The sequence below is a fragment of the Scophthalmus maximus genome, chromosome 15, assembly GCF_022379125.1.
Source record: "Scophthalmus maximus strain ysfricsl-2021 chromosome 15, ASM2237912v1, whole genome shotgun sequence".
Classification (NCBI taxonomy): domain Eukaryota; kingdom Metazoa; phylum Chordata; class Actinopteri; order Pleuronectiformes; family Scophthalmidae; genus Scophthalmus; species Scophthalmus maximus.
The window spans coordinates 14,558,869-14,576,730 of record NC_061529.1 but is presented as its reverse complement, the minus strand read 5'-3'; the positions used below and the strand labels follow the sequence as shown (position 1 = coordinate 14,576,730).

The 17,862-nt window shown below is 45.3% G+C and overlaps 1 protein-coding gene across 5 annotated transcripts in view; it reads left to right on the top strand.

Annotated features, from left to right (window-relative positions):
- The window catches only part of col12a1a (collagen, type XII, alpha 1a), a 52,286-nt gene extending 34,928 nt beyond the window's left edge, over positions 1-17,358 (top strand). For 4 of the 5 annotated variants that reach the window (XM_035609797.2, XM_047337787.1, XM_047337790.1 and 1 more), the window contains 25 exons: positions 23-175; positions 280-354; positions 448-587; positions 685-808; positions 917-1,060; positions 1,313-1,477; positions 1,710-1,748; positions 1,887-2,025; positions 2,772-2,914; positions 3,440-3,549; positions 7,725-7,883; positions 8,150-8,227; positions 9,076-9,162; positions 9,609-9,662; positions 10,076-10,171; positions 10,516-10,569; positions 11,461-11,514; positions 11,788-11,841; positions 12,340-12,411; positions 12,523-12,558; positions 12,645-12,711; positions 12,811-12,993; positions 13,198-13,275; positions 14,388-14,558; positions 16,463-17,358. In XM_035609797.2, coding sequence (XP_035465690.2) covers positions 23-175; positions 280-354; positions 448-587; positions 685-808; positions 917-1,060; positions 1,313-1,477; positions 1,710-1,748; positions 1,887-2,025; positions 2,772-2,914; positions 3,440-3,549; positions 7,725-7,883; positions 8,150-8,227; positions 9,076-9,162; positions 9,609-9,662; positions 10,076-10,171; positions 10,516-10,569; positions 11,461-11,514; positions 11,788-11,841; positions 12,340-12,411; positions 12,523-12,558; positions 12,645-12,711; positions 12,811-12,993; positions 13,198-13,275; positions 14,388-14,558; positions 16,463-16,608 — 2,621 coding nt within the window. In that variant the 3' untranslated portion in view covers positions 16,609-17,358. Of the gene's footprint in view, positions 1-22; positions 176-279; positions 355-447; positions 588-684; positions 809-916; positions 1,061-1,312; positions 1,478-1,709; positions 1,749-1,886; positions 2,026-2,771; positions 2,915-3,439; positions 3,550-7,724; positions 7,884-8,149; positions 8,228-9,075; positions 9,163-9,608; positions 9,663-10,075; positions 10,172-10,515; positions 10,570-11,460; positions 11,515-11,787; positions 11,842-12,339; positions 12,412-12,522; positions 12,559-12,644; positions 12,712-12,810; positions 12,994-13,197; positions 13,276-14,387; positions 14,559-15,536; positions 16,415-16,462 lie in introns of those variants that run through there. The other variant, XM_047337789.1, reaches the window with a different exon arrangement.
- The last annotated feature ends 504 nt before the right edge of the window (positions 17,359-17,862 follow it).

Below are 17,862 nucleotides of genomic sequence, written 5' to 3'. Positions count from 1 at the left end.
CTCCGTCTTTCCTCTCCTCCAGCCTCCAAGAGAGGAGCTCAGGAGATCACTGTCAGAGGCTCGGAGAGCAGCCACTGCTTCAACGGCCTGACCCCTGACACGCTCTACAATGCCACCGTGTACACCCAAACCCCCAACATGGAGGGACCTGGAGTGAGCGTCAAGGAGAGGACATGTAAGATAACACTTTTGTGGGGCCTTATATGAATGTCTCCTCACTAGCCACAGTACAGTATGTCCCTTTCAGTTGAGCGTAATTGCCTCGGTTTTGTCTTGCAGTGGTCAAACCCACAGAGGTGCCGACCGAGCCTCCCACCCCCCCTGCTCCAGTCACATTCCCCCCTTCCCTGGACGGTGAGTAGAACTTTGACGTCCGCATCGATCGACGCGCTGACAAATAATACTTCTCAAATCTCAGCTGAAACGCCGCTGTACCTTGTGCCACAGTGTGCAAAGGTGCCAAGGCAGACCTGGTCTTCCTCATCGACGGCTCCTGGAGTATCGGAGACGAGAGCTTCAACAAGGTCATCCAGTTTGTCAAGAGCATGACCGGAGCCTTCGACATCATCAGCTCGACCGGCATGCAGGTCAGCAAAAACCTCAGCGCTGTCTTTTCGGTAATGTCTGTCTCTGTATAGATTTGGTTGCAATCATTTTTTGTTTGTTTTTGTTTTTTTGGAACAGGTCTCATTTGTGCAGTACAGCGATGATGCCAAGACAGAGTTCAAACTGAATACCTACCATGACAAGGGCGTAGTGTTGTCAGCTTTGCAGACTGTCCGCTACAGAGGAGGAAACACCAAGACAGGTACTGTACCCCACAGAGTGCTGGCACCTCAGACTCGACATTTCAACCTCGCTTGGTGTTAGGCCTCTTCTCTGACCTCTCTCGCTGTGATCCCATTTCTTCCCCCAGGCGTTGCTCTGAAGCACGTCTACGAGAAGGTGTTCACCTCGGACAGCGGCATGAGGAGGAACGTCCCCAAGGTGCTGGTGGTGGTCACGGATGGACGCTCCCAGGACGACGTGAAGAAGAGCGCGGAAAAACTGCAGCATTCTGGTCCTAGTGCAATTATTCATCATTATCATTATCATGTTTCGTTTTTGTTTGAGCTTGTACAGCACACACGTACAGTTTTTTCGCGGTGGAACTATTTGCTCCCCAAACTTCAATTTCCTTCATCGGAGCCAAAGTCTGCGATTTAATAAACTCTTCTTAATGATCCCATAGATGAAACTGCCAGCGGTTATTGGAAGCTTAACAATGGTCTGTTTTTATTTGTGTGTGTGTGTGTGTGTGTTTCCCCCACAGGCTACAGTGTGTTTGTGGTTGGAGTGGCCGATGTCGACATCAGCGAGTTGAGACAGATCGGCAGCAAGCCCAGTGAGAGACATGTGTTTGTGGTAGACGACTACGACGCCTTTGCCAAGATCCAGGACAACCTGATCACCTTTATCTGTGAAACGGCCACTTCCAGTAAGTCGCAGATTGATATGTCATTAAAGCTTGCCTAAAGTGTTGAATTTCTGCATTTCAAGATGAAAACACCTCTGTCGACTTTGATTCTGTAACTTCTATAGAGGTTGATTAGTGCATTCTACGGAGGTAATGAGAAGCCGAGCCATTAGGAAATAAATAAAGAGATATGAATCAAATTCTTTAAACCCTAATCCCTTCCAACTTCTAATTACATATTGTCATGTTTTAGCTTGCCCTCTGATCTACATCAATGGATTCACCACACCTGGTAAGCAAACCGTTTTTTTTTTTATATATATAAAACGTACACATTAACTTATCCTGTATGGAGTTTGCTGACATTTTTACTATTTCTTTTTCCATGCACTCCACATGGCTCATTTTTTGTTTTGTTTTACCCCCCCAGGCTTCAGGATGCTGGAGGCCTTCAACATCACCGACCGGACATTCGCTGGCATGAACGGCGTGTCCATGGAGACGGGCTCCTTCAACAGCTACATTGCCTACAGGCTGCACAAGGACTCCTTCGTGAACCAGCCCACCAAGTAAGAAGCTGCGGCTGACTAGCATGTGTGTGCGTACAGTCGAGGGCGTGTGAGTCTCACCTTTGTGCACGTCCCCGGCCTGTTGGCCTCATCTCCTGTGCACGATAATAGTGCCCATCCCACAGTCATTATTCGTAATGATGTTCAATAGCCTCTGTAGTCAAAGGGGGTTTACCTTCTGCCCTTTTGCACTAAGCCCAAAGCTATTTGTCTCTTGCAGCGTGTGGAATATGAGGTGCAATGAGTGAGGAAAAAAAATTGCCTTAGAATTTATAAGTCCCTGGACCAGGCGCTCCTCCCACCGAATGGAAGCGAACAAATCCCACCTGGGTGGAGGGCTTTGTCTCTTTATTAGACCACCATTTAAGTGGTGCTAGGCTGAGAACTGCCTGAGTATCCGAAGCTCTTCGGCATACTTTGTTAATACGCTTATAATGATGCGTACTTTGTGTGCGTGGCCACGGCCCCTTGACTTAATGCGCACAAATGGAAACACTTCTGAAAAAAAAATGCGAGGGGACGGAAAATACTTTCAATATGTGGTCAATTTGTGCAAGGCCAGAGGGAAAACTGGCAATCAGTCGCAGGTTCAGCAGCCAGCATGACACACTGGCTGCCGAATCACCGTAGCGAGATTAAATAGTCCTGGTATTAATTTCCAACAGGTGATATTCCGACTGCGAGTGTAATGAGGGCACATTTCTGACTCATGATTCATCGCGATGTATGTTTGTTAACACTAACAGGGAGATCCATCCGGAGGGTCTTCCCCCATCCTACACCATCATCCTGCTCTTCCGCCTGCTGCCCGACACGGCCTCCGAGCCTTTTGATATCTGGCAGATTGCGGACAAGAACAACAACCCCGAGGTCGGGGTCACCATCAACCGTAAGCCCCCCCCCCCCGTCGTGTTTTGGACGCTCAGCTGGAGAGGGGGAAGCCGCTGTGGCCGACCAAAAACACACACAGCTGTGCTCTCGCTTTCTACAACAACTTGAGCTGCCGTCGTTTCTCTTGCCAACTTTATTTACAGAGAGTTGAAGTTAATTGATCTTTGTCAGATGTGATTGGCAGTACAAAGGAGCACATTGAAATGAATACTGTATGACTGACTTCAATCCAAATACTCTGAATATGTTTTTCTGATTCGCAATAGTTTTTTTTTTTCTTTAATAGAAAGCCTCTATTTTTAAACAATTATTATTTTTCAAATTGTGCGCTAACACACCCGGTAAATGCATGTCAAGAATGACGGGGCATGGACCTCATCCCCCCCGGCCTTCTCTCCATCCCTCTCCTCTCTCTCTCTCTTCAACCATGTGTTCTCTATAGTCCTGTCCGTGCTTCGCGTGCCACCGCGTCGTAACACACTGTCAGGGATTCATCAAGGACTCTCTCTCTCCCTCTTTTCAGCTGCCAGCAAAACAATCACGTTCTACAACAGGGACACCCGAGGAGAGATCCAGAGAGCCTTGTTCAATGAGGAGCAAGTGAAGCAGGTTTTCCATGGGAGCTTCCACAAGGTAAACACAATGCACGATTCTTGAAGGGAGAGGGTGGCTGTGTGCGCCGCGGGATGATATCATTAAAGTCTGGCTTAAACAGGACAGACCGACAAGCCTGATTGTTCTTTTTTAGATCCTCTTGCGTACAGTGTCACTGTTTTCACTTCCTCTCACATGTATTGCTTTCAAATCCCTTTCCCTATGTTTGTGTGTGAATTAGCTTTGAATGCGTATGCCGTCTAGCTGTGGCATTTGACCCGTCAAGGGTTTCCTGACATCCGTCGGCCCGCTGACAAACTGGTCTTTGCACCTTTTTTACGACTTCACACCGAGCGTTGTTCTTTTTTAAGACCACGGGCAGTCAGTCTGATAAATGGGTTGTGGAGGCTGTAAATAAGTTGAAGGTGAGGTCGGAGGGAAACGCCGATACCTCAGCAGCCCAGCGTGAAGGGAAAACTGTTGCAGTTAACCACGGCGGTCTGACCACATCAAGACTGGAGACTCTCATGATCGTCTCCTGGTAGTAAGTCCCAGACCAGTCTGCCCCCAACCCGGATTCAATTTTGATTTGGCCTCAGCCGGAGTTGGGTTCAAGACTGGCCCGAAGCTTCTCGAGAACAGGTCTACAGATTCCCCATGAAATGAGCAGATTTAATCGTATTTCTTCATTCTAACGGTGTTTTTCTGCTTTTCATGCAAGAAATTGCGATCCGACTCCCCCGGGGGGAAGTGCTCGCCCAAAGATTCATTATCAACCGCTCTTCGAAACAATCCGCCAAAACCTCTCATCTAATTTAAAACAAGCACCCACAATGGTGTTATTGTTTTGCGAGCTCTTTGTTTCTCCTCGGTGGTTATGACCACCACATTAGGCCCGCATGCCAAGCTTACAACTGTGATAAACAGCATTTCTCTCGGGGCCACAGCAAGAGGTAAAAAAAAGAGACATCCGAAGCCTCCGAGTCCGAGTCAAAGCTGCAGCGATTATAAACCATCCTCTGTTGTGTTCCGCCACAGTAGGCTGGCGAGAGCAGAACAATGAGGGACAGTATATTTTCATACCGACCTGGATTGACTTAAGATTCAAGATTCATCACTGGAGGAAAAGTTACTGTTTTTAATGTTCCCTAAGACACGCCGCAGTGGATTTCAGTTGCTTCCCAAGGACATTATGCTGCTTACTGTAGTGTACAGGTTCACCCCCCCCCCAATTCTAAAGGAATCAAAATGAATGACCCCTTTCAATGTGGCGGGGTCTTATCTGACATCAAAGTCCTCCCACTTCCTGACCATTACAAATTACACTTTTTTTTTTTCTTTAAATGAGGAAACTGATGAGAGCGATATATCGGCCCCTAGATCAAGAGCGGGCCGTAAATGGATTTTTTTGTCCGACCATTTTAGTCATCCACGAATAATTGTAGGGAAACTTCTCGAATGAGTGAGACCCTGGAAAATGTTGGGTCAGGACGGGATGTACATGACTTCACTGCTGGTCTAGTTGGACAGCAGCCTGATCGCTCTGTGTTCGTGTGTGTCCGTACGTGTGTGTGTGTGTGTGTGTCTTCTGTCAGACTGTGGCCATGGTGGAGACTGCAGTCTGAATGTACACTGGGTGGCTAGTTTGCGGTGTGGTAGTCGCTGTTTCGTGAGCTGGCGAGTCTGCAGCGGTCTACCTAGCTGCTCATTTGCTGGTCTGCTGAGTAAGTGCCACTGCCGAAAGCTGTGGTGGTGTGTGTTTACATGTTGTCAAAGGTTTCACCGACATTCGTGGTTATTACAGAGTGACCTCAGTGCGTGCATGCGTGTGTGCGTGTGTGCGTGTGTGTGTGTGTTTGTGTGTGTGTGTGTGTGTGTCTGAGGCTTGTCGCTAATGACAGTCAGGCTTATTGCCCACGTGTGAAGAGAAAAACACATGTCGGCCTTTAACTTCTGGGTTAACCAAGTAAAGCTTGAACTAAGGATCGACAGATCATTTCCTGAATTAGCTGATTAATAACTGAGTCTATAAAATCCCCTTCAAATGTTCTTGGTGACTGGACATCAGTCCATAACCTAACAAACTGAATAGTATGTCTGAATACTAATATTCTAGTCTCAGCAGATTGATATACAATTAGTTGTTTTACACAAACATTAGTTTTGAAATTTGTCTGAGTGCTTGCTAGAAGTTATTTTGTAATTTGTGAAGACTAGATGGGGCAGATTAGGCTTCTGCCCTCAGGCTTGTTAATAAAGAGTAGCTCGGGCCGGGGAGGTCGAGGTCTGCTGCCGGAGGAGGAACATGTGGGAAAGCTGTCAGAGATGACTTCAACAGATGCTAGCCACTCACTACCCCACTGGGGAATCCCATCCCACACTGGGAGGGTGGAAGTGTGCAGTGGGAGCCTTCCGGTTAACCCGAGTGAAGGAGACATTTGCCATAAGTCATAGTGACTAGTCATGCGTTTGAATTCTCGTAGTCGCTGATGAGCGCCGGTGCGGCGGAATTTCCACACTGCAATAATGCACAAGCCATACTGTTCTTCGGGAAGTCTTGGAAGTGGGTCTTTCAAACTTTCCTCTCAGGGGCCCAGCGGGGGAAGGTTGTGCCAGTATATGCACGCGCTAATGAAGACAGAGGGGCTGGGAGGTGAATTAGGTTCTCCACAAAGCCAAAGCACTCCTTGATGCTGGCACCTCTTTGTTGCCCTTATGGATCGTCCGCCAACATGTCCAGTGACTGCACTCTTTGTGCTCTTCATTAGTGACAGCTTTCTGTTGGACGTGAAGAAATCCACTCTCTAGTGTCCTGGACAAGTCGACTTGGTGAACCCTCAGAGGCCACGAGAAATACAGGAAATTAAAAATTAACTGTTAACCCCATTACAAAAAAAAAGAAAGAGAGAGAGGACCGACACCTGCTCGTTGATTCATTCATGAAATGATGACAGTGGGGCCGTCGCGGGTTGAGGATTATGAAAACGGAAAGCCAGGAAAAATCTAATCTAATCGGACAGAAATCATGGAGACGTGACGAGTGCATTGGAGCAGAGGTGGTGTCAGACTGATATCATATGTACCGCGTGCAGAGTGTTGACACGGCGATGTGATAACAACTGATGAATGGAAATCTGTCGGCACTTCGCTGCAGAAGGACCAGATCTCTTCACGGAGCGTCGCCGTCTGAGGAAGCAGTGGATGAAGTCTTTCTTTTTTTTTTTCCACTGACTGAAGTGTTTTTATTGTGTTTACTTATTGGTCAGTGAGGTAATATATACATGCTCATTATTTGCCCTCCCAGAGCATCATCCAATGTTTTTTCAGAGAGCCCTCAAGAGCATCATGGTGTAATATATCCATGACAGGACCCCGGGATAAACGACACCCCTCTCCCTTTGCGGTCCACCAGACAGTTTGTTCTGTTGCCAAGGAAGTCAAATGTGATTTTGTGATTGGTTGCCAAGCACTATGGCCTAGTCTGCGGTTGGTATGGCTTTGTAGAGAGAAATGGTAGCCCGCTTTTCCTGACATAAAGAAAGCTTGTCTGACTGATGAGCAGGGGAAAATTTGCAACTGTGAGGGGAAAACTATGGAAAGTGTAGGACTTGTGATGATGGCACGCCGCAAATTATATCGTTTCAAGATGTGGAGCCGGGTCCTCTGGACAGGAAACTTCAAAATCTGGCACTTTGTCATCCCATGTTGTTATACAATCATTGACTGCAGCTTTAATGTTACACTGAAATGCCAACCGTTGTATATTTCTTTTTTTTCACGGTCCATTCATCTGCAGGGAATCAAACGGCAGTTGTGTGCCAGATCAGTAACCACTCCGCAGTATTATCAGAATCTATCATTAACATGGTTCTGGAAAGAATAAACAATTCCCTCAAGTCTTGCAATTATATGGAACACATTATCAGCACCTTCCCTCAAAATCTTAGTTTCAGACGAAACGGTTCAAAAAGGTTCAGTTGAGTTGTTTCCAGTCTTGAGGTAACACTTTCTGAGAGAATTTATCTGCTCTGGTAAAGGTCAATCATACCCCTTCCGAACAGGAACGAACGCCAAACCCCGCTTTTTCAAAAGCTCCGGTGCCCTTACAAGTAATTCTGTTACTACAATTTGGCGGCTGTGAAGTATTGAGGGGACAAGAATGTTTGGTTACCGGTGCCCTCTCTCTCTCCATCCTCTCTCGCTCCCTGCCGCAGCTCCACATCACCATCTCGCCGGAGAAAGTTAAGCTCAACGTGGACTGCCAGGAGGTGGCAGAGAAGCCTATCAAGGAGGCCAACAACATCACACTCGAGGGCCATGAAGTGCTTGGCAAGTTGGTCAAGTCTGGAGGCGGAAAGAGGCAGTCTGCGACGGTAAGCGAAAAAAGTTGAACTCTTTGGAAAACAACTCATTTGGAGGAGCATCTCTCAACTTTCCAGAGAGCGAATGTCCAAAACCTCTTGTGCGTAGATGCACAATTAGGTTTTCGACTGCTCCCAGTGACTGCTGGAAGAGTGAGACCCTCCATCATTCCGCGCCCTCTGAGGGCCTCGTTGTTTTCTGTTCTCAAAAATGTCCATTTGCATTGTGAATTGGAGCCATTTGTAACACCCCCCCTCCCTCTCCTTCTGTTGTGTAGTTCCAGCTCCAGATGTTCGATATTATCTGCAGCTTGAGCTGGATCAGCCGAGACAGATGCTGCGACCTGCCCGCCAAAGTAAGAACAAGTGTCAATCCAGAATCGTTTGAGTCAAGTGGTTGTTTACAGGTGCACTTCGGGGGTATTTAGTGAAACGGGACCATTTAATATTGTTCTTAGCTGGCGAAGTTAGGCCCCGTTACGATTGTTCATACTGTATGCATGTGTAGTTGTCCCAGGGCTTTCCAGTCTAGGTTATCTTTGAAACGGTATGTGGTCATCAGGCGAAATGCACGGCTGATGACTAGATGGCTGTTTGAAAAAGTGAGTGCGTCAGCTGCGCTGAATAGAAGCCTGTACGCCGTGTAATTGTGCTAATCGGACTGTTGCCAGCATGACCCCCCACAACACATGAAAACAAGAGCTCCTTTAGAGCACAGAGCAGGCAGTAAATCACACGTATTTGGATGCGCCATGTTAAATAGCGGATGCAGGCGCATTTACCCAATTATAGGTAATTGGTCCGTAATTTGCATCAGATATTAATACATCACATCGAGGATTGCGGAGTTATATAACGCATTGGACTCACTTCCAAAAATGTGGACAGCTGTCTCTGAGTATTTGTTCCTAAAGCCTGAGCACTGACTCTGCTGATTCTCATCACATTTATCGCCCGAGCCTGTGATCCACCACGACTTTAGCTGGGCTTCTAAATTCTCTCTTCTTCTTAAGTTGCCAGCAAAGTCACAGCCACAGCTCTGCCAGGATACAGTCTCCAAATTAAACCAAGTAGTTTGTTTTTGTTTTACCCCGTGTCCTGCAGACTGTCAAGACAGGGTCTCAAATGTCAATACATTATTCCTCTCGAGTGGGCATTTATTACTCAATTTCTAATTAAATGTTTCTTCTGTCTTCTGTTCCAGAGAGATGAGGCCAAGTGCCCGTCCCTACCCCACTCGTGCACATGCACACAGGACAGTATCGGCCCTCAGGGGCCCCCCGGACCTTCGGTAAAGACACTATCCAGACACATCCCGCCACTGTAACCATGCCATCTTGTCTAATGTATCTTTACCTCCCCTTCCTCGGCCTGTCTTCACCTTCACCCAGCTATAACCAATTGCTCGACATTTGCCTGCTTTGCAGTTTGAACTTCAGCACACTGAGGGTGTCCCTCGAATCAGGAATGGTATTTTTCTTTTTCCCCTGGAAAGAGCAGTAGAGGATGAGACCCGTGGAACGCACAGAAATATGGGCTCGGGGAGAAGTGTCAAAAGATAAATGCCTGTTGGAAAAACAACAGTGAAACAAGTCCTGAGGAGAAGTCTGGAATATGTGTGCTCGGTAACCTCACTAAACCCCGGCGAGGATTTCATAGGGCTTGGGGTTTTAGGGCTTTTGGAATCTGCTCCTGTTGTTACACTCACTCAGTGTTTCTGGCTCTTTGCCTTTTCAGGGCGGCCCAGGATCTAAGGGACCACGAGGAGATAGAGGAGAACACGGCAATGCTGTGAGTTCCACTTAACACCACTTTAAGCATGTAAATTACCATCAGTGTTGTTATTATTTTTTTTACAGGCTACGATTTCATAACTCTTTGACTGTAAGTTAAGTGCTAAACAAATAATCTGACACAGTTCATAGCCAATGAAGCTTGCTGACACCATCAATACTTGTAAATGCCACACATAATAAAGTACAACTCCTCATCGCCATGGAATTTCAGAAGCTATTATTGCCCTGCAAGGAAATTGCGCACATCTGAATTCAGTTATCAAACATCGCTGTATATTTTCCCTCGACTTGATTTAAAAGGGAGCCCATTTCCCAACACTGTTAACTCTAATTTTCTATATCGGTGGGGTTTTCTTCCAAGAGAGCGGCTATGTAACAGCTTTCTGTTGTGTCTGGGTAATGCTGTAGGGTGCAATGGGTCCACGCGGTGAGTCAGGACTCCCAGGAGCAATGGGACCACCTGGTCCACAAGGGCCTAACGGACTGTCCATACCTGGGGAACCTGTAAGTTTACCTACACTACAAACCATATATGACATTAGGAACAGAAAAAATTGATTTTCATCTATATGACAGACACTGCCAGTAGTGCTCACGCGTGCTGATATGAATGTGTAGTTTGTGTGACAGTTGAATAATACTCTGCTGCAGATCCACCAGTGAGTGGGATTTACAACCACCCACTACATTCTGCTCTACAGACCACTAGACTGCGTCTTTATTTTCTTACCTGCAGACGTTCTTGTCAAAACATAAAATCAAGCACAACCTTAAGCTTCAAAAAGGATGAAACAGAGACTGAAGCATCTTGCAAACCTCTCTTTTTCGTCTTCCTCCTCCGACTTCAGGGTCGCCAGGGACCAAAGGGAGATCCTGGAAACCCGGGCCTGCCTGGTCTGCAAGTAAGCAACTCCCCTCTCTTCTTGCGGTTTGTGAACAGGAAACAGGACACTATCCGTAGAGAGCGCAGGGCAGCTACTGGAGCCTGGATTCAGGCCACAAGGCGAGATTAAAACCACACACTGCGAGTGGGAGGGTTCACCATGCCGTCCTCAGGGGGAGACCCACATCTCAAATCGGCATGTAGATTGACAGACAGAAGGGCCCGAGATGTAGTTAAATTATTATGAAGTGTAGACTCGTGTTACCGCGGGCGAATAGGGAATGGAACATGTTCTTCACCAGTCTTGTAGCTGAAGATTACTGTGACCTCCTGAAGACTTAAATGAGCATCTCAAGTTATTGATACCACTGCTCTACCAAGTCAGAGGTGGATTTAAGTGGGACCCAAACCCATTTGACATCACATGGGAACGTGATGCCAGGCCACTCTCCGAGCGGGCTGGCATCACATAGCCATCTCTTGGCCAAAGCCACCGTCCGTTCATCCAGCTGTGGCGATTCAGCCAACTCCCTCCATTCAACTGGAGAGAACATCAGTGCTCGATATTCTGGCCTCTGAATAAACAAATACAGACATGGGAGAAAATCCAATTCTGTGATATTCCGGAGCCTATTGGCGGCATCGGGTTGGTTACTTCACACCGTAGAGCTTATTATCACAGCGCTGTCTGTACACAGTTCAAGAAGACATGATGCGTCAACCGACAGGAGAGAGATTGTACCAGTTTTGAGTAAAAGGCATATATATTATCTTTGGCTGAATAACTGGGAACTGCGGGATTTTGGTCTTCTTCTGTACGTTCTGGTTCAACAGAGGCATTAGGGAGCTGTATAAATATGTTGTTCCTCATCATTAGCATTTGATTAAGTGTGTCTGTTTTCTTTCCCAGGGTCCTGCCGGGCAACGTGGTCCTCTGGGCCCCGTTGGACCGAGCGGAGTGCGGGTAAGTTCCACCTTCTGGGCCTGCTCAGTGTACACACTGTGTGCTCAAAGCCTACAAAAATGGATCCAACACTTCCTCTGCTCGATACTGAAGTACTTTTCGTTACACTGAATGTTCTCACTTTTCGTCAGCCGATATAATACCCACAAATGTCATATTCAAGCGGCGGACTCGAGGCTGTAAACACCGCAAAGTCATGACACTGATGTATTACATGTACACCGTCCCCAGTGTGTTGTAACACACGTGTGATTGCATGTTGTTTCTACATAGGGGCCACCAGGAAAGGAGGGATCATCTGGACCCAGAGGCCCCCCAGGGCCCATGGTGAGTGTGTGTTTGTGTCTTTGTCCTGTGCAGAAAAGAGCCAAATAAATATTCCTTGGAGTGTGTTTTACTTCCTGATATATCGACAACAATTACTCCTCTGGCTCCACAGTTGCACTCTGCTGGAACAGCACGTTTAAAAAAAAAAAAAAGAGCAGACTTGCGTCTCTAGGCCCCTCCGCCACGGTTACAACGACGGTGCATGCATCTTGTTTTCCTCCTCCTGTGGTTTGGTGGAGGTCTGAATCGACTTAATTCAGCCACCGCGCCAACAGGCAACATGCCAGTTTAGAATTCGCATGCACTATACCATCCAGAAGTGCTCCCTTTAGTGCTCTTGGCAGCTTGTGCCACCCCCACCCCCCCTGCAGCACAGAACCCCGAGTTAAAGCATGTTATGTTACACAACCATTAATGGGGAGCAGGAGTTATATGATGCAACGACTTACTGTGCGGTCACTTAAAATAAACACTGCACTTTCTTTTCCGTTTTTCCAGGGAAACCCTGGAAATCCAGGTGTACCAGGAATTACTGGGAAACCGGGCAAACAAGGAGATACAGGAAATCCAGTATGTATGACATTACAAGGCACAAATTGATGGTCACATGATATGCAAGGAAAGACAAGGTTGAGCGCGTTGTCACTGCTTGGTCTGACGTTGTTCCTGTTGTTACCGTAGGGAACTGTTGGCCTGAAAGGAGAGAAGGGAGAGAGGGTACGTATTGTCTTCACGCGATGACTCCTACACCTGTTTTCATCTCGCAACAATCAGAAAAGCAAGAACATGTCTTTGTTTTCCAGGGAGACTTTGCATCCCAGAGCATGATGCGCTCCATTGCCAGACAAGTTTGTGAACAGCTTGTGAACAGTGAGAAAAACTTTTGTTAAACATAAGGGAATTTTATAGTTGTTACTAGATGAATATATATATTCCATCCAAACTGATTTTTTTTCTTCTCTTTTGCAGGTCAGATGAGTAGAATTGACATGATGCTCAACCAGATTCCATCGGGATATCGTAGCAACAGCCCGGGGCCACCTGGTCCTGCTGGTCCCCCCGGCAACCAGGGATCCCGCGGAGAGCCTGGGCAACAAGGTCGAACTGGTTTCCCTGGAACCCCAGGTGTACCTGGAAATCAAGGAGAAAGAGGTACTCTATTGCGCCTCTTTTTCGGAACGTTCGGTTTTTGGAATTGTTCGTCCAACATGAATGGAATTACGGCGTAACTGTGCTACCTTACCTAGTCCACACATTATTCCGGTCTTTTTGTTTGGATTCATATATTTGGACATTGGTGATGTTCCTGAAAACCCGCCTTATTGATGTAAAAATATTTTTTTGTGGTTGATGTAGGTTTGCAAGGAGAGAAGGGGGAGAGAGGGTCTCCAGGAACTGGTATCAGAGGACAAAGAGGCGCAAATGGGCCACAAGGTAACACAGATTTGCATTTAACCCTGTTTTAGTTGACTCAGTCGCCGTCACAACGAGCCAGGACACAGTTGGCTGATGATTGCCGTCGTCCCACTGTTCTCTCACAACAGATCCACTGTGACAGCTCTTCCACTGTTTTTTGTGGACCCTAATTCAAATGACACATTCCTGCCAGAGGCTAAAATTGAACTTCAATATATATGATTCAAGCGCTGACATTTGAGTAGCTGGACCACACAAACTCTTTGGGGAGACCCCAGACATATTCTTTCCTTTCTTGGAGATTTACAGTATGTCTTGTGTGTATTGAGCTTCTCCAAACACTGGTGCACATGTGAAATATTAAACAGCAAATGTAAGGTATTTACATTCAACATTAAGGAGAGAATTTGTGTGTCTAGAGTTACAATCTCCAGTCGGTCTTCAGTGAAGGTCATGGCGTAGTCTTCGAAACAATTATTGAACAATGTTATTTGACTGATTAGTCAGTTTGAAAGACATATCATGGCCTTTCTGCGGTTGTAGTCGATCCGTATAGAGCCCACCACTCCAGGGGGTTTCCTCTCTTTAGGGGAAGCTATTGCAATACAGCAGGAACCTTCTTGTGATGTCTACCCCACAACACCAAACACTGACATGCCTGTTTGTGAATGAAGTGAGAAACAACTGAAGAGGGAGGAAGTCCACACCGATGACTCATTTGTGTGTCTGTGTTTGTGTGTGTGTGTGTGTGTGTGTGTGTGTATGCAACTGGATTGTTGTAAATGAGCTTTCTATGGTGGCTTCATTGACAACACATGGGCTCACTTAACGGAGAGAAAAAGAGTGAGGGGGAAAATTCCATCCTGAGTTTTTACCGTCTAGACACATGGGGCCAGGGGGGTAACTCCACGCAGCTCCAGATCTTTTCCTCTTTTTTTTTTCCTTCTCTCTTTGGGTCCAGCTTTTTAATTGAGTCATTGAAAAATCTAAATTACAGTGCTGCAGCCTCGTGCCCCCCCCCACCATTTCCACTGGAGATTTACGGGGGATGTCGGTGGGTTTTCTCTGCTGAGCTCCAGAGCACCCCCTGTTCAAACTGGCCTCACTCACCTTCCCTCTCCCCTTTGCAGGACCACCAGGCGAGTCGAGAACGGGACCCCCAGGTACTTCTGGCTCCCCTGGGCCTCGTGGCCCTACAGGTCGCCAGGGTACTCCCGGGGTGAGGGGACCACCAGGACCCCCTGGATACTGCGACTCTTCTCAGTGTGTTGGCATTCCTTACAATGGACAAGGATACACAGGTACACCCAGTACTGTCTAGGCCCTGCATGGTACTACAATAGATTAAGAACTAAGTGTATGCAGACTAATGACATTTGCAACTCAGTGCACTACCTCTCTCTTTGATAATGTATGGAGATATGGATGTTAGTGTTCCACAATTATTTATATTGAACATAAAGTTGTTTGAATGTAATTCCGTAAGAATTTCGTTCACTAAGCCCCGCCCCCTTAGTTTGACTTACTATGCCCGTCAAGCTTTTTCGTTCTTGCATGGTGCATGCAGTTTAAAATGTGGCAGATTTATCACCACAATTCTCAGGGAATAATCAAAATTGTTGGTCCTTGATTTTCGATAGAGGTAGAGAAAAAGCAGCTGTCTGATTTTTAAGCCATGGACATGACATCTGTCACTGGCAGAATTGATCAGCCCTAGCTAGCTAGTGAACTGAACTAACTTTGAGTTGTTCAACGGACTGCTGAAAGCTGTAAGTCCCACAAAAATAACCCATCTTTAATATTTTGAAATGTAGAAGAAAAAAAAGTCAACACAGGATTGTTCTTTTCTGCAAAGCTAGTTAAATATATATATATATTATACATCCATATATATGTGATCAAAATAAATCCAAGATCAAACCGTTATATATAATGAGTGGTGAGTTGACAGACCTGCTATGGCTTTTCAAATCAAATTAAATTTTCATTTAACCTTTACAAAAACTAAGAAGTAATTTCTCTGTACAAACATGGCAGATCAGTGATTGGTCACATTTACAGCTCATTAGTGAACTGGCTGTTTGGAGGAGGGGGTTTTAGCGAACGACCAGTTTGGAGCAACATAATCCAATATCTCCATACATTTGATGTATGATTTTAAAGCTGGCATGTGAACTGCATTCTAGCAAGTGGTATATGATGACTTACATGAAATCAAGTGAAATGCTAATAACTTTGTTCCACAGAGAATACTCACACCCTCTTTGAACTATTTTCAGGTTTGGCATAGTAAACGTTCTGTCAGCTGTGCCGCTTACACTTTGAAGCCACGTTTCTGAGATGTTTGCCCATTTGCTATGGGGGCATGTAAGGATAATCACCATGGACATAACTATTGAACATTAAAACAGACATGACAAACGCCACAAAAAATAATAAATACACAGAACGGAGCGGACTGGCACTAACATCATCTCACAGCTACAAGCTACAGTGATGGCAACCTGCTGGCCTGTTTGCATCTTGAAACCACAACCGGTTGGGAAATGAAAAATTCAAAAAAACAAAACAGAGACTGAGCATATCTACGAAGGAAGGAGCATGTACAAATACCATCCAAAACAACTACTAACAAAAAGGATCTTATAACTGAAAAAGCAATGTTGATGTAGTGGTGATATATGTAAATAAAACTTTTTTTTTTTTTTTTTGCCTTGTAAATGACTGTGTGAACCCGGACATTTCACTAAAAATCAAGTTAACATCTGTATGGAGCTTGTGCCTCATAACCCTCTGCTTACTTACCACCAGCATAACCTTTGTTTATGACGCCATAAGTGACTTAAACAGCTCTGGTCCAGACTTAAGCATGTTCCATTTGTACTTTTAATCATCATGTTCTTTGTTTACCATGGCCAAATCGGTGCTACGTGTTGCCTCCACTGCCATTTCCATGCCTTGTTTCAGTTCAGGCTGGTTATTTTACTACGTCTTATTATCCAATAGCTTGATGGATTTTATTGTAAATGTCATTTCAACTGTTTTTTTATTGACTTTCTTGGTACTTTAACGAGCATTAGTCTGACACACAAGGCAGTTTCTAGAAGTCCATATTGCAATATAATTTTAATTGTGCACGTGAAAAGTTGTAGAAAAAGGAAAAAAGAACTTTTTTTTGATTGGCCATCCCGAATACTTTTTCTAGCGAACCTACCCTACCAGCCCGAACCTGAGGTATTGTCTATACCTGCGGAGGAAGCTGGAGAGTATGAGACAATACAATCGCCCGGTTACTCACGAAACCAACGAGGAAAGAGATCACTCACGAGAGACAATACAGACACATCATAGCTACAACAAGGAGTTCTCAGAAAGTGTAAGGGTTGAAATGACGTCCGCGGTCACTTCATGTGAGGATCAAGTGATATTCAGAACAAAACTAGTACTTATATGGGTTTGATACCCCTGGTTATATTGAACATATATTTTTTGTTTGACATGAGAAAGTTCAGCAAGATGACTACAAACCTACATGTTCGCTCATTACAAACCTGTGTGCTTGCTAAGTGCTATCCTAAAAGCGTCTGCTTGTAAAATAACTGCAAGTGTTTATCAGAGTCCACTGCGTAATGCACTAATCATGTGAAAACCAGCAAAAAAAAGGTGTGGCCAAGGAAGAATACCCGTGTTTTTTTCTTTTTGTCTAGTTTCAGTGTGTAAAGCTGTTTCAGATTCTCCATTCGACAAGTTGATTTGGACAATTCATTAATTTGATCCCCAAAGATTTGTTCATTGGGATGTTTTGTGTGACCTGTAAGCCAAATGATAATCTGACTAAATGTAACAAACCAAACATATTTTTTTTTTTTACCAAAGGTGGAATTGCATGTTTGTGTTGTATATTTACTGAGGATTTCTAAGTCAGAATATAGTTGTTGTTGTTTTCTATCAATGCAGTTTGGATTTGGTTGCAAGACTATGGACATAGAATTGCTTTTCTCATGTTTTAACTGCACATTTTGTGAATTCCACACAGCCTTATTTTCTTATTTATTTCTGAAACAGAAGAGGCATTTTTCAATAAAACTACTGAAAATGTAATACATGTTTTGACTGTCCAGTTATTTTCGTCTTTGACTGATTCAATTTCTCACAGTATCTGCACAGAACATGTTTTGTACTGACAAAAATAACCACGGTTACCTAGGGCAACCATCTTCTTTATCCGACTAAATTCCTCTAGAGTCCAAACTGAAGAGAATTCATTCAATCCGGATTGACAAAACCTGTTCTTCCCAACACTAGGCCCTGAGGAGTACACTTTGAAGTTTGAGCCTCTATTTATTTTGACAAGTAAAGACATTTTGGCCATCCAGAATGTCAGATTGTGCCAAATCAACAAGAGAAAGGAGGGAGTCTGAAAGCAAACAGTCCACGACACCTCACTTTTTCAACATGAACTACTTCCCAGTCTTTTACATGCACCCTCTTGGCTGTACTCCTATCAGGTTGTAATGATTATACTTAAGATTTTACATGAGGAAACGATACAAATGTGAGTGGGGAGATAGCAGACCTGGAAAGTCTCTCAGATTTCCCCCCATT